General features: G+C 63.7%; 1 protein-coding gene across 1 annotated transcript in view; it reads left to right on the forward strand.

The window, feature by feature from the left end:
• Nucleotides 1-25,846, forward strand: part of LOC133776703 (unconventional myosin-XV-like) — a 47,827-nt gene that overhangs the window by 11,015 nt on the left and 10,966 nt on the right. The window contains 52 exon segments of the mRNA XM_062215879.1: nt 699-704; nt 1,012-1,115; nt 1,202-1,265; nt 1,980-2,093; nt 2,164-2,325; nt 2,825-2,938; nt 3,397-3,455; nt 3,546-3,669; nt 4,378-4,473; nt 4,830-4,961; nt 5,332-5,457; nt 5,820-5,897; nt 6,346-6,494; nt 6,610-6,655; nt 6,797-6,921; nt 8,381-8,498; nt 8,642-8,817; nt 9,079-9,163; nt 10,038-10,091; nt 10,190-10,289; nt 10,351-10,472; nt 10,672-10,767; nt 11,762-11,997; nt 12,591-12,772; nt 13,041-13,113; nt 13,247-13,438; nt 13,881-14,047; nt 14,171-14,265; nt 14,815-14,938; nt 15,097-15,164; nt 15,247-15,324; nt 15,455-15,638; nt 15,732-15,864; nt 16,093-16,198; nt 16,311-16,383; nt 17,021-17,142; nt 17,327-17,386; nt 17,771-17,846; nt 17,943-18,058; nt 18,151-18,269; nt 18,586-18,727; nt 19,154-19,265; nt 19,341-19,415; nt 19,728-19,906; nt 20,308-20,423; nt 20,597-20,669; nt 20,879-20,951; nt 21,507-21,580; nt 21,924-22,006; nt 22,923-23,053; nt 24,078-24,172; nt 24,321-24,398. Coding sequence (XP_062071863.1) covers nt 699-704; nt 1,012-1,115; nt 1,202-1,265; nt 1,980-2,093; nt 2,164-2,325; nt 2,825-2,938; nt 3,397-3,455; nt 3,546-3,669; nt 4,378-4,473; nt 4,830-4,961; nt 5,332-5,457; nt 5,820-5,897; nt 6,346-6,494; nt 6,610-6,655; nt 6,797-6,921; nt 8,381-8,498; nt 8,642-8,817; nt 9,079-9,163; nt 10,038-10,091; nt 10,190-10,289; nt 10,351-10,472; nt 10,672-10,767; nt 11,762-11,997; nt 12,591-12,772; nt 13,041-13,113; nt 13,247-13,438; nt 13,881-14,047; nt 14,171-14,265; nt 14,815-14,938; nt 15,097-15,164; nt 15,247-15,324; nt 15,455-15,638; nt 15,732-15,864; nt 16,093-16,198; nt 16,311-16,383; nt 17,021-17,142; nt 17,327-17,386; nt 17,771-17,846; nt 17,943-18,058; nt 18,151-18,269; nt 18,586-18,727; nt 19,154-19,265; nt 19,341-19,415; nt 19,728-19,906; nt 20,308-20,423; nt 20,597-20,669; nt 20,879-20,951; nt 21,507-21,580; nt 21,924-22,006; nt 22,923-23,053; nt 24,078-24,172; nt 24,321-24,398 — 5,685 coding nt within the window.

Consider the following 25,846-nt stretch of genomic DNA (forward strand, 5'->3'; position numbering starts at 1 on the left):
TGGTTCACTCCCCAATTGGCCACAATGGCCGGAGCTGTGCTGATCCGAAGCCAGGAGCCAGGAGCTTCATCCAGGTCTCCCACACAGGTGCAGGGGTCCAAGGAATTGGGCCATCTTCCACTGCTTTCCCAGGCCACAGCAGAGAGCTGAATCGGAAGAGGAGCAGCTGGGACGCGAACCGGCGTCCATATGGGATGCCTGCACTGCAGGCGGTGGCTTTACCCACTACACCACAGCGCCAGCCCCTAGCAGCCGTTTCTAGGCAGAGGGAGTGGCAGGTGTAAATGCCCAGAGGCAGGGAGGGGCTAGGTGTCAAGGGAGCAGCTAGGAGGGCTGCACTGCACAGGGGAAGTACTGGGGTTGGGCTGGGGAGAGGTCCTGGTGAGAATGGGAGTGGGCGGGGAGCCTGGCCTGACATGGGTTCTCAAAGGACCCCTCTGATGGCCGCATTGAGGGCGCAAAGGCAGGGTTGGGGCAGAGGCTCAGGGGGCCCGGGTACCAGTGGCTGGTGGTAGCCATGGGCAGGAGGAGAAGGGGACAGCATGCTGCCGTCCCCTAGCCCAGACTCCTGGGGTCTCTGAAGGTGGTGGGTTCACACCTCGGGGGCCCAGAGAGGTATGCCAGTCCCCTGGGAGAGACGTCTGGGTTCTGCTGGTGACTTTTCTTCTTGTCTCTCCTCCCTCCCTGCGCTCCTGAAGATAAAGGTAAAGACCGTGTGTGTGTGTGTGTGTGTGTGTGGGCAGCGGGAGACATCCCAAGGCCTGTGCTGGGTCTCAGCTGTGAGGAGCCCGTGGTGGGGGGGTGGCTGGCACTGCACAGGGAGTTGGGGGGGGGCTTGTGGTTTGAGAACCAGGCAGCATGGTGGTGGGATGGGAGGGGGTGCACTAGGGAGACCCCGAGAATCTACAGCTCACAAAGGAGGGTCCCTGTGTCTGAGCGTGCCCAGCTAAGCCCCCACATCCGGAACAGCGCCCAGCCCCGACACACACCCACCTCTCCTCTGGGGCTCAGATCCTAGAGGCCACGCCCCTCCTGGAGTCCTTCGGGAATGCCAAAACCGTCAGGAACGACAACTCCAGCCGCTTTGGGAAGTTCGTGGAGATCTTTCTGGAAGGGTGAGTGGGGCCTGTGCGGGGGCTCCCTCGCGCCCCTCCCCCCACGCACCACCCCGGGAGCTGACTCTGCCCCTCCCCCTCGCCAGGGGCGTGATCTCCGGGGCCATAACCTCCCAGTACCTGCTGGAGAAGTCTAGGATTGTATTTCAGGTGGGCCGTCCTCTCCCCGGGCTGGGGCGGGGCGCAGCACAAACCCTCAGAGCCTGGCACCTGGTGGGGCTAAGCCTATGTCAAATCAGTGAACAGATGCGCCCATACGTGTGCACATGCGTGTCAACATGTGCACATGAACCAGTGGCCTCATCGCCTCCCCCCTGCCCCACACCATCCTACAGTCATGTTGGCTCCTGCCTGTCCCAGACCACAGCAGGCACGCTCCCGCCCCAGGGCCTTTGCACCTGCCGTGCCTTCTCCTAGGAGCACTTGTATCCCCTGGATCCCTTGCCCCTCTCCTGCAGTGGCTCCTGCTCAGCCCCTTTCTACTCCACCGGGATCCCCACACCTGTCACTGCTGTATTTCTGTGTAGACGCTTTCTCTGTCTGAAACATCTTGCCTTTGTAATCAGTGGTTTGCTGGAGAGTCTGTCTCCCCGGCTAGCAGATCAAGATCCGTGATGGCAGGGGCTTCTGTTGGCTTTGTTCCCCAGGGCCTAGGACACGACCCCCTCTCTCCCTTACCAGGGCTCCTCCGTGTCCAGCCCCAGCCCCAGCCCCAGCCCCATCTGGGCTGGGCTGGGAGCCTTGTCCGTGACACAGGCGCCTGGTATCGCCTGCAAGCCTTGGTGTGCCTGTGTGTGTGTAGTGGGGGGTGGGGGGCACCGAGGTAGGCGCCTCCTCTCTCTGCACCCCTGCCCCGTCCTGCAGGCCAAAAACGAGAGGAATTACCACATCTTCTATGAGCTGCTGGCGGGGCTGCCCGCCCAGCTTCGGCAGGCTTTCAGCCTGCAGGAGGCGGAGACCTACTACTACCTGAACCAGGTGAGTGCCAGCAGGTGCGGGAGGGCCCCAGGCCCCGCCCCAGGCCGCTGACCCCCACCGGCCCCTCCAGGGCGGGAACTGTGAGATTTCGGGGAAGAGCGACTCCGAGGACTTCCGCCGGCTCCTGGCCGCCATGGAGGTGCTGGGCTTCAGCGCCGAGGACCAGGACAGCATCTTCCGCATCCTGGCTTCCATCCTGCACCTGGGCAACGTCTACTTCGAGAAGTATGAGGTGCGGGCCGCGGGACCCCCAGACACAGGCTGGCTTTGCAAAGCCGGGCGCACCTGCCATTTGTCTGCCTCGGGGGTCGCCCTCTTCACTGGTCTCCCGTCCTGCGTTTCTTCTCCTTTAGGGGTTGGTCATTCACTTTCCACAAATCTCTCTCTCTCTCAAATGATACTGGGGGGCCAGTGCTCTGGCACAGGGGGCTAAGCCACCCCCTGCGACACCGGCATCCCATAGGAGCGCCGGTTCCAGTCCCGGCTGCTCCACTTCCAATCCAGCTCCCTGCGAATGCACCCGGCAAAGCAGCCTAAGACGGCCCAAGCGCTTGGGCCCCTGCCACCCATGTGGGAGACCCAGATGGAGCTGCTGGCTCCTGGCCCAGCCCTGACTATTGAGTCGTGGCCATCTGGGGAAGTGAACCAGCAGATGGAACACCTCTCTCTCTCTCTCCCTCCCCCCCCCCCCCCCACCTCTCACACCCATGCTGCTGGTGGCTGTCGCTCAGACGGACGCCCAGGAGGTGGCCTCGGTGGTGAGCGCCCGGGAGATCCAGGTGGTGGCGGAGCTGCTCCAGATCTCCCCCGAGGGCCTGCAGAAGGCCATCACCTTCAAAGTGACCGTGAGTCTGCACTCGCCGGGACTCGAACACAGCGCCCTGCCAGGGCCCGGCCCCTGCCGCCCCCCTCCTCCTCTCTCTGTCTCTGTCCACCTGCTGGGCCGGGCCTGACTCCCAAGATGCAGGCCTTTGCATAGGCTGTTCCCTGTGCCTGGAAGGCACTTCCTGTCTTCATGTTTACTCTTCCTTCAGGTCCCAGTACTGTGACCCCCTCCTCCAGGAAGCCTTCCCTGATGCCTGGCTGGGTCATCATCTCCTCTAGGGTTTTCACAACCATAAGGCCCGCCTTTCTGCCTTCCCAGGGCCAATCCGCTGCGGTGTTACCTGTCGGCTTATGCCAGGCGGAGGAGGGAGGAGGGGTCCTCTCCAGCCTCTGGCCAACTGTGTGCCTGAGACCTCCCTACCCCATACCCCCTGGTGCCGCCAGCCCACTGTCCCTCCATGCTCCTGTCGCACCCTAGGAGACGATGCGGGAGAAGATCTTCACGCCCCTGACCGTGGAGAGCGCTGTAGATGCCAGGTGAGGCGGAACCCCCCGACCCCAAGGCCCCCAGCGCCGCCCCCACCCCGTCGCCGTGCCCCGCCCAGCCCAGCGCCACCTCTGCCCCAGGGACGCTATTGCCAAGGTCCTGTACGCACTGCTGTTCGGCTGGCTCATCGCCAGGGTCAACGCGCTGGTGTCCCCGCGGCAGGACACATTGTCCATCGCCATCCTGGACATCTATGGCTTCGAGGTGGGGCTGCGTGAGGGGTGAGGGGCAGGGGACGCAGGGCCAGACCTCTGCTCTGCGGGTTGCGGCCGCTGCCCATCTTGTCTGCCGTGCTCTGCCTGCAGCCGGCACCGGCCTCACTTGGGGTTCTCTTGTTCCCTCCCAGTTCTTTCACCCGCTACCTGGGGCCTCTGTGAGCCGGGACCTGGGTTGGGGACCCCAGCAAGGACAAGAGCCCTGCTTGCCTGGGGGGAGCTCCCCACTGGGGCTGGCTGGGGGTGGGAGGGGGGTGTGACTCTGAGAAGCCCATGGGACCAGAGCCAGGAAGGGGGAGCCCCCAGGGATGCTTCCCTCAGCTGGGCAAGAATCAAGGAGGGGAAGGAAGAAACATTCCTGAGAAGTGATGAAAGGCATTGGCTGTAGCGGGCAGCATGTGCAAAGGCCGGGAGGTGGGGGCGGGGGCGTGGTGTCTGGATGATGTCTGTGATGGGGGGTGACTGCTGTGTCGTGTGCACAGTGCGGGGACCGGGGACAGCAGGCTCTCCCGCGGCGGCACCCTGTGTCTGCCAACTCGCTCCATCTTGTAGCAGCCCACGAGGCAGGTGCTACCTGCCCCCGGCTGGGCTGGGCGGTGCTAGATGGGGAGGGGAGGTAGGGACAGATGCATGCCGGCTGCTGGCATCCCAGGGGGCCAAGGCCCAGCCTCACCGCCACCACCCCGCCCCGGGCCAGGACCTGAGCTTTAACAGCTTCGAGCAGCTGTGTATCAACTACGCCAACGAGAACCTCCAGTACCTGTTCAATAAGATCGTCTTCCAGGAGGAGCAGGTGCGTCGCGCCATCAGCACCGGCGGGCGGGCCTCCTTGGGGGCGGCCAAGGCTACCGGGATTCTTAAAGGGCGGTTTCTATGCCAGGAGCCCAGTGATGGGAGAAGAGAGAAGGCCTGGGCTCTGGGGGCGGGGTCTGGGGCAGGGGGTGGGGCCTTCTTGCCCCCCTCGGAGCTTGCCCAGGCAGGGGGGCAGCGGGGCCCTGAGATAGCATGTGGTGCCCTGTGAGGAGGTGAGCTCCCTGTTCTGGGAGGTATGCAAGCAGGGGTACGACTCCAGGCGGAGTCAGCCCGGGCTGGGGTGGGGGGTCCTGGGCGGGCCTAGGAGGCCCCACGGCTGCTGCCCGATGCCCACAGGAGGAGTACATCCGGGAGCAGATAGACTGGCGGGAGATCCCCTTCGCCGACAACCAGCCCTGCATCAACCTCATCTCGCTGAAGCCCTACGGCATCTTACGTATCCTCGACGACCAGTGCTGCTTCCCCCAGGTGAACCGCGGGGGCCCTGGCACCTGTCCCCCCCCACCCCAGTGAGCCTCCTCCATCCTCGTCCACCTGCTCTTCCCAACCTGGGGGCACCGAGTGAGGCCAGCAGACAGGGACTTCTCCCACCCTGAGAAATCATAGGAGGCTTCCCGGAGGAGGTGATGGGGGGGTGATTGCACAAGGGTGGGATGGCAGCCGGGTTGGAGGGGAGGCTGCCATGCCTGTCTGTAGGGGTCCCGTCCTCTTGGGCCTCATAGGCGCTTGCCTCCCTGACCCAGGGCAACAGGAAGCTGTGAGCTGCCCCTCTGCAGTATGTTAGAGAATTGGCCACCCGGGTCCCCCCTGCCCACTCACTGGCCCTGCCTGCCCCCAGGCCACAGACCACACCTTCCTGCAGAAGTGTCACTACCACCATGGCGCCAACCCGCTCTACTCCAAGCCCAAGATGCCACTGCCCGAGTTCACCATCAAGCACTACGCGGGCAAGGTCACCTACCAGGTGAGCAGCCTCGGCCTGCCCCGGCTGTCGGGGGTGGGGTGGGGGGTGGGGGGGATGCTGACACGCACACCAGGTGCTCCAGTCCGCACACCAGGCGCTCCAGTCCGGCGGCGGCTCCCCCCCAGCTGTGTGACCTTGGCCACAAAGCCCTTAGCCTCTCAGGCTCAGCTTTCTTGTCTTGAAAAGGGGCGTGATCGTGGGTGGTGCCTGTCTCGGGAGGGGGTGTCATAGCTGAGGTCGCTGTGGTCGCCTGCACTGCTATCAGCAGAGGCGGCTTCCTCTGTCCCCACGCGGAGCCTTCACTTGCCTCATCGGTAGAATGGGCACAGCACACCCTCCTCCTCCACTGATCTTTCTTAAAGGTGCACCAGTTCTTGGACAAGAACCATGACCAGGTGCGCCAGGATGTGCTGGACCTGTTCGTGCGCAGCCGGACGCGGGTGAGCGGGCCTGGCCTCGCCCCCCACAGCTCGCCCTGGCCGCGTCTGGCTCCCCGCCCAGCCGGGCCCCGCCCCCAGCCTGGCTCCGCCCCCGCCCAGGCCAGGAGCCCCGCAGGTGGCCTCCTGGTCGGCCCCTGATTTAGCCCATTCCTGGACGCACCACGCCCCCTGGCTCTTTGCCACGCCCCGGCCCCACCCCCTCATTCTCCAGCGGGCCCCGCCCCACCCCTGCAGGTGGTCCTCAGCCCTCGGCCGGAATTCTGTTTGTGCAGCAATCTCCCCAGGGCTGCCACGGGGTTGGGGGTCTCGACTTGGGTCCCTGGAAGGCTGGGGAGCCCCACGCCCCAGCCCCGGACCCATCTGACTCCGTGGCTGTCTCTCTCGCCACCCCCCCCCCCCCGCCCTCCCCGCCTGCCGCTCTGTGCCTGACCGCCCCGCCCCCGCCCAGGTGGTGGCCCATCTCTTCTCCAGCCATAGCCTCCAGGCTGCCCCTCAGCGCCTGGGCAAGAGCAGCTCGGTTTCCAGGCTCTACAAGGCACACACGGTGGCTGCCAAGTTCCAGCAGTCGCTCCTGGATCTGGTGGAAAAGATGGAGAGGTGGGGGCGGGGGTGGGGGCAGGTGGGCGGAGCACCTGGCCTCCTCTTAGCCGGCCCCTCAGCAGGTGAGCGCCGGCCTTCCCCAGGGTCTCACGCTGCCTCCCCCTCCACCCAGGTGCAACCCCTTGTTCGTGCGTTGCCTGAAACCCAACCACAAGAAGGTGGGTCAGCGCGGAGGCCCCTGGGAGAGCCAGATGGTCCTCCCAGTGCTGTGTGGCTTTGGGCAAGTGGCTCGGCCTCTCTGGACTGCCACCTGCCCAGGGGACTACTCACCGCTCCGTGCCCTTTGGGCATCCCTGCAGGAGCCCGGCCTCTTCGAGCCGGACGTGGTGATGGCGCAGTTACGCTACTCGGGGGTGCTGGAGACCGTACGGATACGCAGAGATGGCTTCCCCGTGCGCCTGCCTTTCCAGGCGTTTGTGGACAGGTGCCCGGGGCTGGGGGAGGGCGCTCTCCCTTTCTTGTTTTATTTGAACGGCAGAGAGACAGGGGGAGAGAGGGGAAGACAGAGAGAGAGGGAAAGAGAGGTCTTCCATCCGCTGGTTCACTCCCCAGATGGCCACAGGAGCTGGGGCTGAGCCAAGACGAAGCCAGGAGCCGGGAGCTCCATCCAGGTCTCCCATGTGAGTAGCAGGAACGGAAGTGCCCGGCACATCATCCGCTGCCTCCCAGGCACATCAGCAGGAAGCTACCTCAGAAGTGCAGAGATATGGCCGGCGCTGTGGCTCAACAGGCTAATCCTCCGCCTTGCGGCGCCGGCACACCGGGTTCTAGTCCCGGTCGGGGCACCGATCCTGTCCCGGTTGCCCCTCTTCCAGGCCAGCTCTCTGCTGTGGCCAGGGAGTGCAGTGGAGGATAGCCCAAGTGCTTGGGCTCTGCACCCCATGGGAGACCAGGATAAGCACCTGGCTGCTGCCATCGGAACAGCGCGGTGCGCCGGCCGCAGCGCGCTACCGCGGCGGCCATTGGAGGGTGAACCAATGGCAAAAGGAAGACCTTTCTCTCTGTCTCTCTCTCTCACTGTCCACTCTGCCTGTCAAAAAAAAAAAAAAGTGCAGAGATATGGGATGGGCGCTGTGGTGTAGCGGGGAAAGCTGCTGCCCGTGACACCAGAATCCCATATGGGCAGCAGTTCAAGTCCCGGCTGCTCCACTTCTGATCCAGCTCTCTGCTGATGTTCCTGGGAAAGCAGTGGAGGATGGTCCCTGCACCCATGTGGGAGACCCGGAAGAAGCTCCTGGCTTCAGCCTGGCCATTGCTGCCATTTGGGGAGTGAGCCAGTGGATGGAAGACCTCTCTCTCTCTCTCTCTCTCTCTCTCTCTCTCCATCTGTCTCTGTCTCTTAACTCTGCCTTTCAAATAAATAAATATATTTTTACAAAGTACAGAATGAATGGGACTTGAACCAGGTGCTCCTGTCTGGGATACAGGCATCCTAGGCAGCAGCCTAACCCCTGAGCCTCAACACTTGTTGCTTAGGGTAGTACTGGGCTCCACAGACCCCTTACCCAATTCCCCATGACCCTCGGAGTACACAACCCAGGCAGCACAAGGCTTGCCATGAACAGTTGCCCAGGTTGCACACCAACAGAACCACCGCAGCTAGCTGTGACGTGGTAGATATCCTTATTGTTATGCCTTTTTTCCATAGTTTTGTTATATCTGTGTTGATTCCAGAGGGGTGATTTTAGTAGTTATTACCATACATGTCCAGCAGGTGGCAGTAAAGAGCCTTGTTCTACCGAAATCTTTTCTGACACCCAGCAGTTGAGGGTGGATTAGGAGACGCGGAGGGGAGCCTTTGCGGGGGACCGGGGCCTGGTTGGGCAGGCCCCTTGGGGTTGGTCTCACAGCCCCAGGCTGAGTGTGGGTCCCCGCCCCTGCAGGTACCGCTGTCTGGTGGCCCTTAGGCACGATGTACCAGCTAACGGGGACTTGTGTGTGTCAGTGCTGAGCCGCCTGTGCACAGTCATGCCAAACATGTACCGCGTGGGGGTCAGCAAGGTGAGAGTCAAGTCCAAGCACCCGGGATGCAAATCCCGCCTCCAGGCCCTGGCTCGGGACAGGCCCCACCGCTCGGGGAGGCTGCCCTGTCTCCCGCACTTACTTACAGCCCGGCTCTTCCCTGCCCCCGCCCCCGCCCCCAGCTCTTCCTGAAAGAGCACCTGCACCAGTTGCTGGAGAGGATGCGAGAGCACGTTCTCAACATGGCCGCCCTCACGCTGCAGCGCTGCCTCCGCGGCTTCTTCATCCAGCGGCGCTTCCGCTCGCTGCGCCGGAAGATCGTCCTCCTGCAAAGCCGGGCCCGCGGCTACCTCGCCAGGTGTGGCTCCGAGAAAGCAGGCTGGGGAGAGAGGCCTGGCCTGGCCGCGGGTAGTGAGCCTCCCGTCGGTGGAGGTACGCAAGCTGGAGGCAGGGGTCCACACGGGTTTCACGCGGGCCGAGGACTCTGGCCAAGTCGCCGGCCCCACTCTGAGCCCCAGCTCAGAACAGTGTAGGTGCTGGCTGCCAAGGCCCCGACTGGCTGGGCGTCTGTCCCCTTGGTCACCCCTGGGGCCCATGACCATGACCCCTGACCCCGCAGGCAGCGCTATCAACAGATGAGGAGGAGTCTGGTGAAGTTCCGGTCCCTGGTGCACACGTACCTGAACCGCAGGCGCTACCTCAAGGTACACGCCCTGCCCCCACTGCCAGGAGGAGGAAGGAAGAGGCCCTGGGCACCCGGAGGGGCGTGGGTTCAAATCCTCGCTCCGCCACTTTGGAGCTCCGTGGGAACATGCCATCGCCCGTTGCGGTTGTGGAGGGGATAAACGAGGGGCTCCCTGTGCAGGATCTGCCCGGTGCTCGGCTCACGGGGTCTGGCTCACGTGGCTTGGCCCTTGCCATGATGTCTGACCTGGGCCGCTGTCACACACCAACTCCTGAAGCTTGGAGGGACTGAAGATTTTGCCAATGAGGAGGGCTCTATTTGTTGTTGTTGTTGTTAATTAATTTATTTGAAAGAGTGACAGGGAGACAGAGAGAGAGGTTTTCTCCCGTTGGTTCAGCAACAGCTGGGGCTGCACCGATCTGAAGCCAGGAGCCAGGAGCTTCCTCCGGGTCTCCCACGCGGGTGCAGGGGCCCAAGCACCTGGGCCATCCTCCACTGCTTTCCCAGGTGCATTAGCAGGGAGCTGGATTGGAAGTGGAGCAGCCGGGAATCAAACCGGCGCTCCTATGGGATGCCAGCGTCGCAGGTTAACCCGCTGCACCATAAAGCCTCCCCCACCCAGGAGGGCTTTCCCTTGGCACCGGCTCGGCAGCCTCCCAGAATCCTCTGGGTGTGCCTCTCCCTCTCTGCCTGCAGTGTTCCTCTGTCCGCCCTTGGCCTCTGTCTCTGTCTCTCTTGCCGTCTTTCTCCTTTTCCTCTGGCCTCTGTGAAGCGGGGCGGTAGCCTCCAGCCAACGTGGCCGCCTCCTGGGAGCCCACCAGGCCTGCCCTGGGCCCAGGCCTCCCTGCCGTCGCCTCTGCCCGTCCCCGCCGTGACCATCTGCTCTCCTGCAGCTGAGGGCAGAGCAGAGGCACCGGGTGGAGGAGGCGTGGCTGCGGGAGCAGGAGGTGGGTGTGGGGGCCGGGTGGCAGCCGGGCACAGCGAGGGGAGGCTGGCGGGCGGGGGTGTGGCAGGCCGGACCTTTCACCATGGGCTGTTTCTCCAGGAACTGAGCAAGCGCGAGGTGGTGGCTGTGGGGCACCTGGACGTACCTGCTGAGCTGACCGGGCTACTGCAAGCCGCAGCAGGTGCATCGGCGCTGGGCCGTGGAGAGGGTGGGAGTGTGGACACTGAGGCAGCCCGCCTCATGCCCACCACTCCCCACAGGCCTCAGGCTGCCCCGGGTGGCCCCCATGCGGGCTCCTCGGATGCTGGCCGAGCCCCGAGTCACGCTGCCCCTGGATGTCAACAACTACCCCATGGCCAAGTTTGCCCGGTGCCACTTCAAGGTAAGGGCGGGTGGCCGGGCGCCCTGTGGTTGCTGGGGCAGGGGCAGCCTGGGGGGAGCAGTGGCGGGCCCAAGTGGAGGAACAGGTGGGGTCCCGGGCCAGCCCCTCGCTGATCCTCAGCCTGACACGGGGCCGTGGCTGTAGATGTGCCCACCCGTGTCAGCTCCTCCTCCTCCCACACCTGCCCTGTGTTCCCCAGGAGCCAGCCTTCGGGATGCTGACGGTGCCGCTGAAGACGCCGCTAACCCGGCTGCCCGCCGAGCACCACACGGATGCTGTGAGCCTCTTCAAGCTGGTACGGGGTCTCCCTCGACCCCAGCGCCCCAGTGCTGCCCTCCACAAGCCCCACCCCCCCAGCTTGCCAGTGTGGACAGATGGAAACACAGAGGCTAGGGAGTCCGGGGGGGTGGGCAGTGGCTTCAGCCCTGGGCAGGGTCAGAGAGGGCTTCCTGGAGGAGGGGGCATTGGAGCTAGAAGGGAAAACTGTTTTTTAACGTTCTGTTTCAGAATAGTTTTATTTTATTTTTAAAGGTTGATCTATTTATTTGAAAGAGTTAGAGAGGGAGGGAGAGACACAGAGAAAGGGTTCTTCCCTCTGCTGGTTCACTCCCCAAGTCCCCCTAATAGGCCAGAGCTGGGCCGATCTGAAACCAGGAGCCAGGAGCTTCTTCTGGGTCTCCAACGTGGGTGCAGGAGCCCAAGTACTTGGGCTGTCTTCTACTGCCTTCCCAGGCGCATTAGCAGGGAGCTGGATGGGAAGTGGAGCAGCCAGGACTCGAACCGGTGCCCCTAGGTGACGCCGGCGGCACAGGTGGTGGCTTTATGGAACCTTATGGAGTAATCACATATGGAGAATTCCTGTAGACTTGGAGGGGGGGCTTTCCAGGCCGGAAAAGAGAAGGCACAGAGTGTGGTGGTCAGCACAGAGAGTGGAGGAGGCGAGGGGGAGGGGTCAGCGAGGCCTTGATGGCCAGCCTGGAGCTCAGCTCTCATCCCTTGGGCCCTGGGTGGTGAGGGGCCGTGGTCGGATCTGGATGTTGGACAGGGAACCTGCTGGGGCCCTGGGGGAGCCGGAGCAGAGGGGCCGGGGGGGGGGCGCCCAGGTGCGGGGAGGGGGCCGGGCTGCCTGGGGCACATGTGTTGTGGGGTGCTGACTTCCCATGGCTGCTGGGCATGGACTGTGGCAGTGACCGAGTGACCCAAGGGCGGGGGGAGTGTGGCCATGTAAGAGGGGTGCGAGTGGGGCCCGGGGGTGGGGGCGGTGCCCTGGCACAGCGTGTGTGGCCCAGGTGCTGCGGTTCATGGGCGACCCCCAGCTGCGCGGAGCCCAGGAGCACCTGCTGGGGAACTACGTGGTGCAGAAGGGGCTGGCGGCGCCTGCGCTGCGGGATGAGATCCTGGCGCAGCTGGCTAACCAGGTGTGGCGCAACCCCAACGCCCACAATGCCGAGCGCGGCTGGCTGCTGCTGGCGCTCTGTCTCAGCGGCTTCGCGCCTTCCTCCCGCCTGGACAAGTCCCTCCTCAAGTGAGTGTGGGATCTGTTGGGGGGGTCAGGCCAGGGCTGCCGCTGGGCTCAGAGCCAGAAAGAAGGGTGGGGGGCAGGGGCGGGGGCTTCACTGCAGGGTTCAAGGTCAGGCCAGACTGGATGGAGGAATTCCAAGCCCAGAGGGAGGCAGGAGGTGACGTATCCATGCTGTGTGACCTTGGGCAAGTTACCCACCCTCTCTGGGCCTCCATTTCCTTCCCTGCACAGCTGTTGTGAGGAGGAAGGGTGGACACACACGGGAGGTGGGCTCGCAGACAGCGGTAGCGGCAGTGGTGTCTCTGCAGGGGTGAGGAGGGGGCTGGGCAAGAAAAAGAGCCCAGATAGACTCTGACCCTTTCCTGTTGTGTGGCCCGGGGAAACTCGCTGCCCCTCTCTGGACCTGTTTCTTCCCACCCCCTGAAAAATTAGGCACGGTACTCTGGATTAGGCTGAGGTCTTTTTTTTTAGGCTAGCCTCAGAACTCTGGGCTAGCCTGGGGCCCTTCCAAAGTAGCTCGAGGCCCTCCTGCCTTTACCTTCGAGCTCTGGGCTGTTCTGGGCCGGCTCGCGTAGGCTCCGACTCGCACCCACCAGGTTCGTGTCTGATCACGGGCGGAACGGCTTCCAGGCAGTGTGTCAGCACCGCCTCATGCAAGCCATGGGCCGCGCCCAGCAGCAGGGCTCGGGGGCTGCCCGCACCTTCCCCCCAACCCTGCTCGAGTGGACAGTGACCCAGGAGAAGGCCAGCATGGCCCTGGACGTGAGCTGTTTCAACGGTGAGCTGCCCCCTCCTCTCCAGGGGAGACAGCAAGGCTCAGGAAGCCCTGGGCTTGGCGGGCTCTGGAGCTGGGAGGAGGGGTCTGCTCAGGGGCCGGTGTGCATGGGTGTGCACGGGATGGGGGTGGCACGGGGAGCCAGGGCAGCGAGGCTGCAGGGTCTAGGGTGAGAATCGGGGAGGCTGCCTGGAGGAGGCAGGCAGGGGAGGCAGAGGCAGATCAGGCTGCAGATGCCACAGCCTGAGCCGCACCCCTGCTCCCGCCCCAGGGGACCAGTTCTCCTGCCCGGTGCATTCCTGGAGCACCGGGGAAGAGGTGGCTGGAGACATCCTGAGACACAGGTTTGCTCCCGGGACGCCCTGCCCAGCACATGCTGTGTTTGGGAGGAGGGGCCGTGTCTGGGGTCGGGCTGGCACGCCAGGGTCTCCCCGGGGCACTGCCTGATCGCTCCTCTCCTCTGCGTGCTGTCCCCAGGGGGCTGGCGGACGGGTGGCGCGGCTGGACCGTGGCCCTGAAGCATGGAGTCCAGTGGGCGGAGCTGGCCGGCCACGACTACGTGCTGGACCTCGTGTCAGACCTGGAGCTGCCCAGGGACTTCCCGCGACAGAAGTCCTATTTCATTGTGGCTGCAGAAGGGCCTGTGGCCAGCAGGGGAGGCCCCAGAGTGTAGGTGGCTCCCCCCACCCCAGCCCCCCTGCCTCTCCCAGGCAGAGGGCTCTGTTTGCCGCCGGCCCCTCCTACAAGCTGAGTTTTCTTTTTAATAAGATTTAGTTTATTTATGTAGAAGATAGCGTTACAGAGAGGGAGAGAGGGAGGACTTCCATCTGCTGGTTCACTCCCCAAATGCCAGCAACAGCCAGGCCAAAGCCAAGAGCCTGGAACTCCATCAGGGTCTCCCCGTGGGCGGTAGGGACCCAGCTACGCGGGCCGCCACCTGCTCTCTCCTAGGGCTGTAATCGGCGGTGGAGCTGGAACTGGAACCCAGGATCTCTGATAGGGGACACAGATATCTCAGTTACCGGAGTCGGAGCACAGAAGAGGATTGGGAGCTTCTGGGGGGTCCTTCTGTGGGGGGTGGTCCACTGCTCTGTGTTCCCTTTGCCCGCAGGTTGTTTGGGAACAGCTGGGACTCGGACGAGGACACGCCCCCCAGCCCCCAGCCCCAGCCCCGGGGGCACGTGCCCAGTGTGCCCGACCCCGATGGGTACTGCAGCCACCCCGAGGAGGGAACAGACGGGGAGACCGAGGCCCAAAGCGGGGCAGCGAGCCGCCAAGGTCAACCAGCAGTGGCTGCTGTCCCTGGTGATGGTGGTGGTGGTGGGGTGCCTAGGGGCGTGGGGCTTGGAGAGGAGCAGGAGGGGACCAACTGGCCTTTTCTGCACCCCGCCCCCACCCCAGACTCAGCCAGCCTCGGAGAGCCTGCGGTGCCCACCAAGGGGCTGGACTGCTACCTGGACAGCCTCTTCCACCCGGTGCTGTCCTACGGGGATGCGGTAGGGATGGGGTGGGCGTCTGCACTGCGTGTCCCCCCCCAGCACCAACACACACACACACACACGTGCACACAGGGTGACACAGGAGTCTCAGAGCCAGGGCCGAGGGCTCAGCACTGTGCCTCCGTGTCCGACTGGGCTAACCAGTGCCCTGCCCAACTCCCTTAGGGCGAGTTTGTTCATGCCTATGGATCCAGACAAGCCCCTGGGGCCAGAGTCCATGGGAGGGAGTGACCCTGGTCCTTGGGTCCTCGGACCCCAGATCTCACAAGACCCCTGCCCTCCGCTCCACCCCTGGCCCTCGGACCCCTTGCCCTGGCTCTCCCTGGAGTTTCTTCACGGCCCTAGCATGGTGTACAGCCCAGAGCAGGGCACAACCCCACGTACCCCACTGTGACAGGGCGGTCGGGTTCTTGGTGTGGCTATGGGGAGCAGGACCTGTCCTCCCCCACCCCTCCTGGGGACAGAGCGAGCGGCTGGTGTCAGGTGCCGGTTGCCTTGGAGCCTCAGAGCATCGGGGCAGTCGCTCAAGCCACCTGCCGTCCTCAGGACTTGGAGAAGCCCACAGCCATTGCGTACCGCATGAAAGGGGGCGGCCAGCCCGGTGGAGGCGGCAGCAGCAGCAGCGCGGAAGACACCCCCATGAGACCCCCAGAGCCAAAGCCAAAGCCAAGTCAGTGCCTCCCCCAGGGTGGCTGGGGTGGGAGGTGGGGGGTGGGCAGAGCTTGGGCCACTCCTGCCAGCACATGGGGCGTGGGGAGAGGCCTGTGCTCCCCGCACCCAGCGCTGTGTCGCCCGTGCCCACCTGTGTCCCCCTGCCGGCTGCCCCAGTCCCAGGCCTGGACGCCTCCACGTTGGCGCTGCAGCAAGCCTTCATCCACAAGCAGGCCATGCTGCTGGTGAGCGGGCAGGGGGTGAGCTGGGGAGGCAGAGGGGGGGCCAGGGGCGGGGCCAGCCTGCTCACCCCGCCCCCTCCCCCAGGCCCGCGAGATGACGCTGCAGGCCATGGCGCTCCAGCAGCAGCCTCTCAGTCCTGCTCCGAGACCCCTGCCCCTAGAGGTGAGCCTGGCTCGCCCAGGACGAGGACTGCGCGGGGTCTCCCTGATCCCTGGAGCCCCAAGGCCCATCCTGGATGGAGGAGGGATGGGGTGAGGGGCGGGGGGTCCTACCAACACCCTGCTCTCTGCAGAAACCCCTAGCACCGGAGGCCCAGCCCAAGTCAGCGGGCACTGGGCCGCCAGCCAAACCTGTGCTCCTGCGCGCCCCCACAAGGCCCTCGGCCCCCACCTCGCTGGCCACAGCCCCCCGGGTCCCCACCGCCAAGCCTGTGGCTGCCCCGATCTTAGCTCAGGACCGGGCTCCTCCCGCCGTCAGTGAGTGCCTGTGCCAGCCTGGGGCAGGGGTGGGGCAGGACCGGGGTGCACTGTGCCCCGCCCTACTGACCCCACCCCCTCCCCCACACACAGCGGCACCCCCGCTGGACTTGGTGCGCCACTCCACGCTCAACTCGGAACACTTCCCACAGCCCACACAGCAGATCCGGCACATAGTCAGACAGTACCAGCAGCCGCCCCGCGACGGCCGGCCCGAGGCGCTCCGGTCAGCTCGCCTCAGTGTCCACCCCGGGTGCACCTGCCCACCGCGCCCCCCTCCTCCACTGGGGCTGGGGGTGTGTGGGGGGGGATCTCCAGACTGCCATGGTCCAGGCTGTGCTGTGTGACCTCAGGATACCCCCCCCTCCTTTGTAACGACGGGGCAGGGGTGGGCGGAAGTTCCCTGTGGTTGGGGTAGCTGGCGAGGAATGAGATGCGGCCTCTCGACCGCCAGGAAGGGCAGTGGGAAGATGTTCATGAAGCGCCCAGACCCCCACGAGGAGGCCCTGATGATCCTCAAGGGGCAGATGACTCACCTGGCCACAGCACCTGGCACCCAGGTGAGGGTACGGGGCCCCAGGGGACCTCTGGTGGGGAGCCACTGCCCTGCTGCCGCCCCCTCCATGCAGCCTGCCTGTTGCACCCTGCACACTCTCTTTGGGGGTGGGACAGGTGCCCAGAGAGGCCGTGGCCCTGGTCAAGCCAGTGAGCAGCGTCCCGAGGTCATCCGCGGCAGCTACTCCAGGTGAGGGAGGCTGGGAGACCGCGGGGAGGGGCAAGCAGGCAAGGGCATCTGGGCCTGCAGGTGAGCAGTGTGTCCACAGATTGCCCCCAGCCCCTTCCTGTACACCAGGCCACCCTCCAGCCACACACACACACACACACACACATACACACGTCTCCATGCACTCTGGGCAGCCACCCTCCAGCCACACACACACACACATACACACACACACACGTCTCCATGCATTCTGGGTGGCCACCCTCCAGCCACACACACACACATACACACACACAAACACACGTCTCCATGCACTCTGGGCAGCCACCCTCCAGCCACACACACACACACAAACACACGTCTCCATGCATTCTGGGTGGCCACCCTCCAGCCACACACACACACACACACACACATACACACGTCTCCATGCACTCTGGGCAGCCACCCTCCAGCCACACACACACACATACACACACACAAACACACGTCTCCATGCACTCTGGGCAGCCACCCTCCAGCCACACACACACACACACACACACGTCTCCATGCACTCTGGGCGGCCACCCTCTGGCCACACACACACACACACACACGTCTCCATGCATTCTGGGTGGCGAAGTCTCATGCCTGGGCCACGCTCTGCTCTATCCAGTGCTGCCTTCCCGGGCCCTGGAGCCCCCAGAGGAACCTGTGCAGACCCGGCTGCACCGGCTCCCCAACCCCAACTTCTACGGCTACCAGGACGCACCCTGGCGGATCTTCCTGCGCAAAGAGGTACCTGGCCAGGGGCTGAACCTGGGCAGAAGGAATCGGGGAGTTGGGGGGTCGGCTCCAGGAGAGAACAGGTCAGACGGGGCTTATAGCTGGTGTGGAGTGGGGTGGTATTTGGGGGCGTGGCTGGTTTGCAGCCAGGCGAGCGGCAGTCCCAAGGCGCCCACGGAAGCCCTTTCCCTGGTAGGTGTTTTACCCCAAGGACTGCTACAGCCACCCTGTGCAGCTGGACCTCCTGTTCCGGCAGGTAAGGTCCTGTCTTCCGTTTCTGCCTCAGTGTGCTCAGCAGAGCAATGGGCACACGGACGCACTGTCCACAGAATCGGCTGCTGGATGCTGGGATCTGGAGGGCGGGCAAAGCTGTTCTCCTGAGCCCCCTGCTCTGGTCAGCAGGCTCAGAGAACTCAGGACCCCGTGTAATTAGAGCCGCCTGTTTTTTTCTGAGCTGGATAGGCGGAGCCCAGACCTCATATGCGAGCCCCGCTGTGTAGCATAGGAAACTCAGGGCTGGCTGGGACATGGGACAGCCTGGATTGTGGAAGGGAGGGGACCCGGTTGACAGGCAGCTGGCACCCCCTTGTCAGGCTGGGGCGGTGCAGCCCAGGTGCCCGCCTCACACCCCTGCCCGCAGATCCTACACGACACGCTCTCGGACGCCTGCCTGCGCATCTCCCAGGATGAGCGGTTCAGGATGAAGGCCCTGTTTGGTATCATGGCGGGAGGGGCCCGGAGCCCCTGCGTCCCCGGGAGACGGGCTGGCAAGGGGAGGGGGCAGCATCCTGAGCCAATCTGGCCTCCCTTAGCCCAAAACCAGCTGGACACACAGCGACCCCTGGCGACGGAGAGTGTGAAGCGGGCGGTGGTCAACACCGCCAGGGACAGCTGGGAGGTCTACTTCTCCCGCCTCTTCCCGGCCACGGTGCGAGCCCCCTGCCTGCCCCCACCTGCCTGCTGTGGGCATCCTGGGAGGATACCAGAAAGCCCTCACGGGCCCCTTCCTCGCCTCCTTAGGGCAGCGTGGGCACGGGCGTGCAGATCCTGGCTGTGTCCCACACGGGCATCAAACTCCTGCGGATGGTCAAGGGCAACCCGGAGACCAGTGCACAGCTGCGGGTCCTACGTGCATACAGGTGGCTGGCAGCGGGTGACAGCGGGGCGCTGGCATTTCTCACCGAGCCCCTGGGGTGCGCCGGGCTCTGCGCCATGGCCCTTTGAATCAAACCCATTTTGGAGCTGTGGAAACGGAGGCCCAGGTTCCTGGCTCCTCCTCGGCCTCCCTCCCCCTGCCAGAAATCCCAAGGACAGGGAGAGAACTTTGTGCACTGGTGTAGCTGCCACTGGGCAAAACCCAGGAGGCTGGAACCCAGGGGGAAGTCCCTGGGGTCCCGTGGGGGCTCCAGCCCTCATGCCGCCTACCCCGCCCCCACCCACCCACCCCCGCTGCAGTTTTGCTGATATCCTGTTTGTCACCGTGCCGTCCCCAAACATGCTGGAGTTCAACTTGGCCAGCGAAAAGGTCATCCTCTTCTCGGCCCGAGCCCACCAGGTGAAAACCCTGGTGGACGACTTCATTCTGGAGTTGAAAAAGGTCAGGGTCCACCCTCTGCTGCCCCCCTGCCTGCAGCCCCGGGGCTCTGCCACCCGGGACGTGTGCCAGCCGCCTGCATACCTGGGCCCCCTCTTCCCCTGCTCCTCCTGAAACCCTGGCTGGCCCAACACCCCCTGTGGCAACCACACCGCCTGCCCCCTGCGTCTGTCTTTGTCTGTCTCCCACTCCCACTCCAGCAGCCCCTGGGGCCCTGCACTTGGCCCCTGGGAAAGCCCCGTGGGAGGGTGGGTGCCCCCACCCGTCTTGGCCAAGGGACTCAGGTCTTGTAGCTCTCGGCAAGGCTGTTCCTTCTTCTTGGAACGCTGTTCCCTGTCTCACCTGGGGAGTGCGCCACGCCCTGCTGAGTGGGGGCTGGGAAGAGGGCCCCAGGGGGCTGCAGCCCTCTCCCTGCCCCGGCTGGCCCAGGACTCCGACTACGTGGTTGCTGTGAGGAACTTCCTGCCTGAGGACCCAGCCCTGCTGGCCTTCCACAAGGGGGACATCATCCACCTGCAGCCCCTGGAGCCACCTCGGGCGGGTGGGTGCCACCCGGGGGTGGGGGGCACCGGGCCAGGGCCTCCCTGGAGGGTGCTGACCTCAGCCCGACACCTAGGCTACAGCGCTGGCTGTGTGGTTCGGAAAAAGGTGGTGTACCTGGAGGAGTTGAGACACAGAGGCCCCGACTACGGTGGGTACCCCCAAACCTGGAATCCCAGGATCCATCCGCGAGTTTCGTACCCCCGCTGCAGGTGCACCGTCAAGGTTTCTCGGAGCTCCAGAAAGGTCTGGCGTGGCCCAAGGTCCCTGCAGGGGCCCTGAGAGCCCAGACCAGAAACAGTGCCTTTTGCTCCACCTGCAGCTGTGACCCGGATGGAACCCCTTCCTCCCTTCCTCTCCCCAAGCCTCTGTTTTCTCATCTACAAAATGGGCTGCATGCCACGGCCTCCCTCTCAGAGCCCGAGGGAGGGGGTCAGGGAGGTACCCTTTGTCCGCCCTGTAGGCTGGCGCTTCGGGACCGTCCACGGGCGCGTGGGCCGCTTCCCTTCCGAGCTGGTGCAGCCGGCCGCCGCCCCCGACTTCCTACAGCTGCCGGCGGAGCCCGGTCGGGGCCGCGCTGCCGCCGTGGCAGCTGCTGTGGCCTCCACCGCGGCTGCGCAGGAGGTGGGCCGCCAGAGAGAGGTGAGACCCGCAGGGGCGCGTGCAGACGGCAGGGGTGAGGCGGGGTCGCCTGCCTGCTAGCAGGGATCCTGGGACTTCAGTACGCGGCCAGTCCTGCAATAGGGCAAACTAGGCAGGATGAGCCACACATGGGACCACAGGTGTGGCCCGGTGACCAGGAGAGAGGCCAAGGTTGGCCGCCAACAGGTGCAGGGTGAAGGTGGAGCCAGGACAGTTGGGAGAGCCTATCAGGGCAGGGACTGGGCGGGTGGGGGCGTGGCCAAGCGGGGCAAGGGGTGGGGTTATCCTAGCAGTGGTGGGGGCAGGGCTGGAGCAGGTGCGATGGGCCAGTGAGTTGGCCAGGATGAGACCAAGGTGGGGTGTGGCCTGATCGGACTTTCTTAGCTTCTCCTTTCCTGCAGGGCCCCCCGGTGAGGGCCCGCTCTGCTGACCGCGGGGAGGAGGCGCTGGTGCTCCCGCAGTCCGCGATGCTGGAATTTGCCCAGAAGTATTTCCGAGACCCCCAGAAGAAGCCCCCGTGAGTAGAGGCACCACCCTGAGGCGGCTGGGTGGCCCCGGAGACCAGGCTGGTGGCAGCCCAGTGGCCCTGAGGCTCATCTGGGTGAAGTGGGCCAGGAACAGGGCCACCTGGGCAAGGAGGGGCCCAAGGCCCTGGGCGTGCCAGTCAGGGGCACCCGCCTCCTGTTGCAGGGACGGCCTGCGGCTGAAGTCCAAGGAGGCCCGTGACTCCAGAACCTGGGAGGACATGCTTTGCTTCACCAAGGTGTCCAGGCCACGGCCTCAGTTTCTCCATCTGTAGAGTGGTGGTGTGAGGGCCCCCCAGCCCGTCCTCCCCCCTTGTCCTCAAGGCACCCAGAGGGGCTTGGGGTTCTCCCCGGGGCAGCATCGCTGCCCAGTACCAGACCTCCAGCCCTAACCTGCCCCGGGACACCTGGGGACCTCTCCCGCTCTGACACAGTGCCCCTCTGGCAGACGCCGCTGCAGGAGTCCCTCATCGAACTCAGTGACGGCAGCCTCAACAAAATGGCCACGGACATGTTCCTAGGTGTGGGCGTGGGGCTGCCCTGGGATTCCCTGGGATCCCCCGTGACCAGGTGCCCTGTGAGCCCATGTGATCTGGTAGTCTGCGATCCATGTGATCTGGTGCCCTGTGGTCCCATGTGATCCCCCGTGATCTGGTGGCCTGTGAGCCTGTGTGATCTGGTGCTTTGTGATCCCTTGTGATCTGGTAGTCTGCAATCCACATGATCTGGTGCCATGTTATCCCATGTGATCTCATGTGATCCAGTGGCCAGTGATCTCATGTGATTGTGCTATGTGATCCCCTGTGATCTGGGTGCCTGTGTGGTCCCCATGTGATCTTGTGTGACCCAGTGCTGTGTGATCCCCTGTGATCTGGTGGCCTGTGATCCTGTGTGATCTCATGTGATCCGGTGCCCTGTGGTCCCTGCCTGCCACCGCTCCCCCACTGGTCCTCGGATCCCTCCCTTCCTCTACCCCGACTCAGCCATGGGACACCTTGAAGAGAATAGAAGCCCCCAGCTGCGCATGAGCACAGCCCCCCCGGGGGGGGCTCAACCCTGGGATGCTCTTTCCACAGCTGTGATGAGGTTCATGGGGGACGCTCCCCTGAAGGGCCAGAGTGAGCTGGACGTGCTGTGCACCCTCCTGAAGGTGAGCGCACACGTGCGCACATGCACACACACGCACACACACATGCAGGCAATGCACGCACATGTACACACGTACATGTACACAGCACACAGAGACACACATGCACACATACATATATGCATACATACGTGTACACATACACACATGCGCACACATATATATGCACACACGTAGACACACATGTACACACGTACACACAGAGACACACATGTACACATACACACATGCGTACATACATGTACACATACACACACGCACGCGCACCCTTCCCAGGCCCACGGCCCCCGCTCGGAGCACACCTGCTCTGGGGCCCGGCCCATGACCTGGCCTTCCCTCCCTGCAGCTGTGCAAGGACCACGAGGTCATGCGGGATGAGTGCTACTGCCAGGTCCTGAAGCAGCTCACAGACAACACCAGCTCCAAGCAGTGAGTCACCGCCCACGCCCACGCCTTGGGAACTGCTGGGTTAGGGACACGGCCATGCTGGCCTCAGAGCTGCCCTTTCCTGTGAGATGGCAGTGAGGATATGGGAACCCCGATTCTCTGTGCCAAGCGACGGGAATCCAGCTCAAACTGGCTTAAGCAGAAAGAGAGAACATGCTGCTTACGGCTTCAGGCGCAGCTGGATCCAGGTGTCATCCCCCGGCTGCTGGCCTTGCTTTCTGCGTGTTGAGTTCATTCCGAAGCAGCCTGTCCCACAGATTGACAGGTGTCAGCTCTGGGGAGACGTTCCGCACCTCAGCGATCCCAGGCACCGTGAGACAATGGAAAAAAAAAATCCCCAGTCCAGGTGTATTGGCCGAGTTGGTAGCATCTGTGAACCGGCCATGATGGCAGGAGGGTAGAGAGAGCTGGGCGGTTAGAGCCAGGCCACATGCCTGTCCCCAGACTGGTCAGCATCGCCAGCGAGGGGCTGGCCTCCGACTGACCAGCCCCCATCACCCACCCATCCCCGAGCCGGTCACCGTGCCCGGGGGCTGCGGCCTTCCAATTGGCCAGCCCTGACTCTTGTGCCCACCTCGAGCACAGGGATCTAGGACCAGGCGGGTGGTTTCCCGAAGGGGGCCCAGGAGCCGTCCCCAGACACCAGAGGTGTGGATCCCTGAATTTGGTTCACATGGTGTGTGAACTGTCAGTCCCAACCTCCTGTCCCCAGGCCCTCCCCACCCCTGCCTCTCTGCACGGCCCCTTGCCCAGAGAGACCCCCGCTCCAGGGCCTCGTCCCCTCCTCCCCTGTCCTCCACCCCTGGACAGGACTTTCTGTGTGGCTTTGGGGTCCCCCGGCCCTGCTGTTCGCGGGCAGGTAAGAGCGCCCTCTGCGGGTCACTTGTGTGTTCTGCAGGGACAGTTGTCAGCGAGGCTGGAGGCTGCTCTACATTGTGGCCGCCTACTACAGCTGCTCTGAGGTGCTCCAGCCCTACCTCACTCGCTTCCTCCAAGCTGTGAGCCGGACCCCGGGAATGCCCTTCCAGGGTGAGAGGCCGCCCAGTGGGGCCCCAGGGCCGTGTGCCTCCCCCATGCATGGGGACTGGGCAGGCGGTAGGTCAGCAGGGACACCCAGACAGCCTTCCCGGGTGCTAGGAGATGTTTACCAATACTGATCCTGTTCCGAAGGGATCGGCACCATGGCTTGTCTGGTCTCATAGTAGGGGTGGTCAGGGAGGGCTTCCCAGAGGAGGCATCGCCTTGGGTAGTGAGCACGGGGTAGGGATTTGCAGGTGGACTGAGTGGCAGGAGCCAAGGCCTGGAGGTGAGCATGTGTGGCACGTGGGACAGGTGGAGGGGAGTGGGCTGGGGTGCTGAGTCCTGCCGTGGACACGGGGTTCCCCAGGGTTAGGTCTTGCTTCCCTGGCTGCTGGGGCCGAGCCAGGATCTTGCGTGGGCCCCCAGGAGTAAGGAAGAAGGGGCTTCTCCTCAGCCTTGGTTGCACAGCAGCCCCAGGACCCCTGAGAATGAAGCCCAGGCACCTGCTCTCACCGGGGCGGAGTTAGGATGCTGCCTTCGCTGCCTCCGAGTTGGGGAAGCAGCGCCCCCAGTGGCCCTCTGGGGAAAGGCACCCCGAAGGCGCAGGCAGCCCTTGGTGCTCCAGTGGCGCTGTTGACCTCTGTCCCCAGCAGGTGCAGGGTCTGTTTCACCCAGAGGCGCGGAGCCCTGGGTGCAGCGCTGGCTCCAGGGTGGGGAGGGCAGATGAAGGGTGTGGCTGTAGCCCCCCGAGCCAGAGAGCAAGCTCCCCAATCAGCCCCTTAAGGAGACAGCTATTTCCAGGCTCGGCGGTGGCGCATAAGGGCTTGAGCCACAAAGACACGTGAGTTCTGGGCCTTGGACGAGTCCACAAACTCAGGTTCCTCCACTAGCAGATAGGGGGGCGAATGCCTGCCCCACGGGGCCGGGAGACAAGTTGGTGGGCTCGGGGCTGGGGGCAAGAGGAGCCCTCCCCCTCCCCTGCCCCGACCCCACCGCCTCCCTCCGGGGAGGCCTTGACCCTCTGCCTCCGCAGGGATCGCCAAGGCATGCGAGCAGAACCTGCAGAAGACCCTGCGTTTCGGCGGCCGCCTGGAGCTGCCCAGTAGCATGGAGCTCAAGGCCATGCTGGTGAGCTGGGGCGGGGGCGGGGTGGGGGTCCCGAGCCGGAGCCCTCGGCCAGGGGTGCACACGTGGCCAGCCCTGCTAGGTGAGCCCTGGGCCAGACGCCAGCTCCCAGCCGCTGGTCTGTCCCACCTGCCCCCACCCCCACCCCCAGGCAGGCCGCAGTTCCAAGAGGCAGCTCTTTCTTCTTCCTGGGGGCCTTGAACGCCATCTCAAGATCAAAACGTGCACGGTGAGTGGGGGGGGGGGTGTGGGCTGAGACCCCAAGGGCCACTGAGCTCTCCCACAGCGCCCCCACCCAACACACACACTGCATCCCATGTTAGAGTACTGGTTCCGGTCCTGTAGCAGGAAGTAGCCTCCTATCCAGCTTCCTGCTACTGGTCACCCCAGGCAGCAAGTGATGGCTGAGTACTTGGGTCCCTGCCACTCATGTGGGAGACTTGGCTGGAGTTCCAGGCTCCCAACTTTCAACTTGGCCCAGCCCTGGCTGTTAACAGTCATTTGGAGAATGACCCAGAAGATGGAAGATCGATCTCTCTCTCTCTCTCTCTCTCTCTCTCCCCCTCCCCCTCCCTCCCTCCCTCCCTCCCTCTCCTTCTCTCTCTCTTTCTCTTTCTCTGTTGTTCTGCCCTTTTAATAAGCAAATAAACATTTTTAAGAGATAAAATATAGGGGCAGGCATTGTGGCACAGCAGGTCAACTCACCATATGGCTGCCGGTTTGAGTCCCAGGTGCTTCACTTCCAATCTAGCTCTCTGCTGTGGCCTGGGAAAGCAGTAGAAGATGGCCCAAGTGCTTGGGCCCCTGTACCCATGTGGGAGGCCTGGATGAAGCTCCTGGCTGCAGCCCGGCAAAGCCCTGGCCATTCTGGCCCTCTGAGGAGTGAACCTGGGGATGGAAGACCTCTCTCTGTCTCTCCCCCTCTCTCTGTAACTCTTTCAACTGAATAATTCTATTTAAAAAAATGGAGTCAGCACTGTGCTACAGTGGGTTAAGCTGTGGCCTGCAGTACCGGCATCCCATATGGGCACCCAGTTCGAGTCCCGGCTGCTCCACTTCTGGTCCAGCTCCCTGCTGATGTACCTGGGAGAGCAGCAGAGGATGGCCCAAGACTTGGGAGACCTGAATGGAATTCCAGACTCCTGGCTTTGGCCTGGCCCAACCCTAGCCATTACCAACTTTGAGGGGGTGAACCAGAAGATGGAAGATATCTCTAACTCAGCAATAACTTCATTATTCAAATTATCTTTTAAAAGATATAAAAATAAATATATAAAATATCTAAAAATAAATAAATATTGATGTATCCAGGAGGATGTGTGTGGGTCGTACTATGCCTTTTTTTAAAGATTTATTTATTTATTTATTTGAAAGAGTTACACAAAGAGAGAAGGAGAGGCAGAAAGAGACAGAGAGAGGTCTTCCATCTGCTGGTTCACTCCCCAGTTGGCCACAATGGCCATAGCTGCGCCGACCCAAAGTCAGGAGCCAGGAGCAGCTTCTTCTGGGTCTCCCACATGGGTGCAGGGGCCCAAGCACTTGGGCCATCATCTACTGCTTTCCTAGGCCATAGCAGAGAGCTGAATTGGAAGTGGAGCAGCTGGGTCTTGAACCGGCGCCCATATGGGATGCCGGCACTGCAGATGGCGGCTTTACCCGCTACACCACAGCACCAGC

The sequence above is a fragment of the Lepus europaeus genome, chromosome 18 (genome assembly GCF_033115175.1).
Source record: "Lepus europaeus isolate LE1 chromosome 18, mLepTim1.pri, whole genome shotgun sequence".
NCBI lineage: Eukaryota > Metazoa > Chordata > Mammalia > Lagomorpha > Leporidae > Lepus > Lepus europaeus.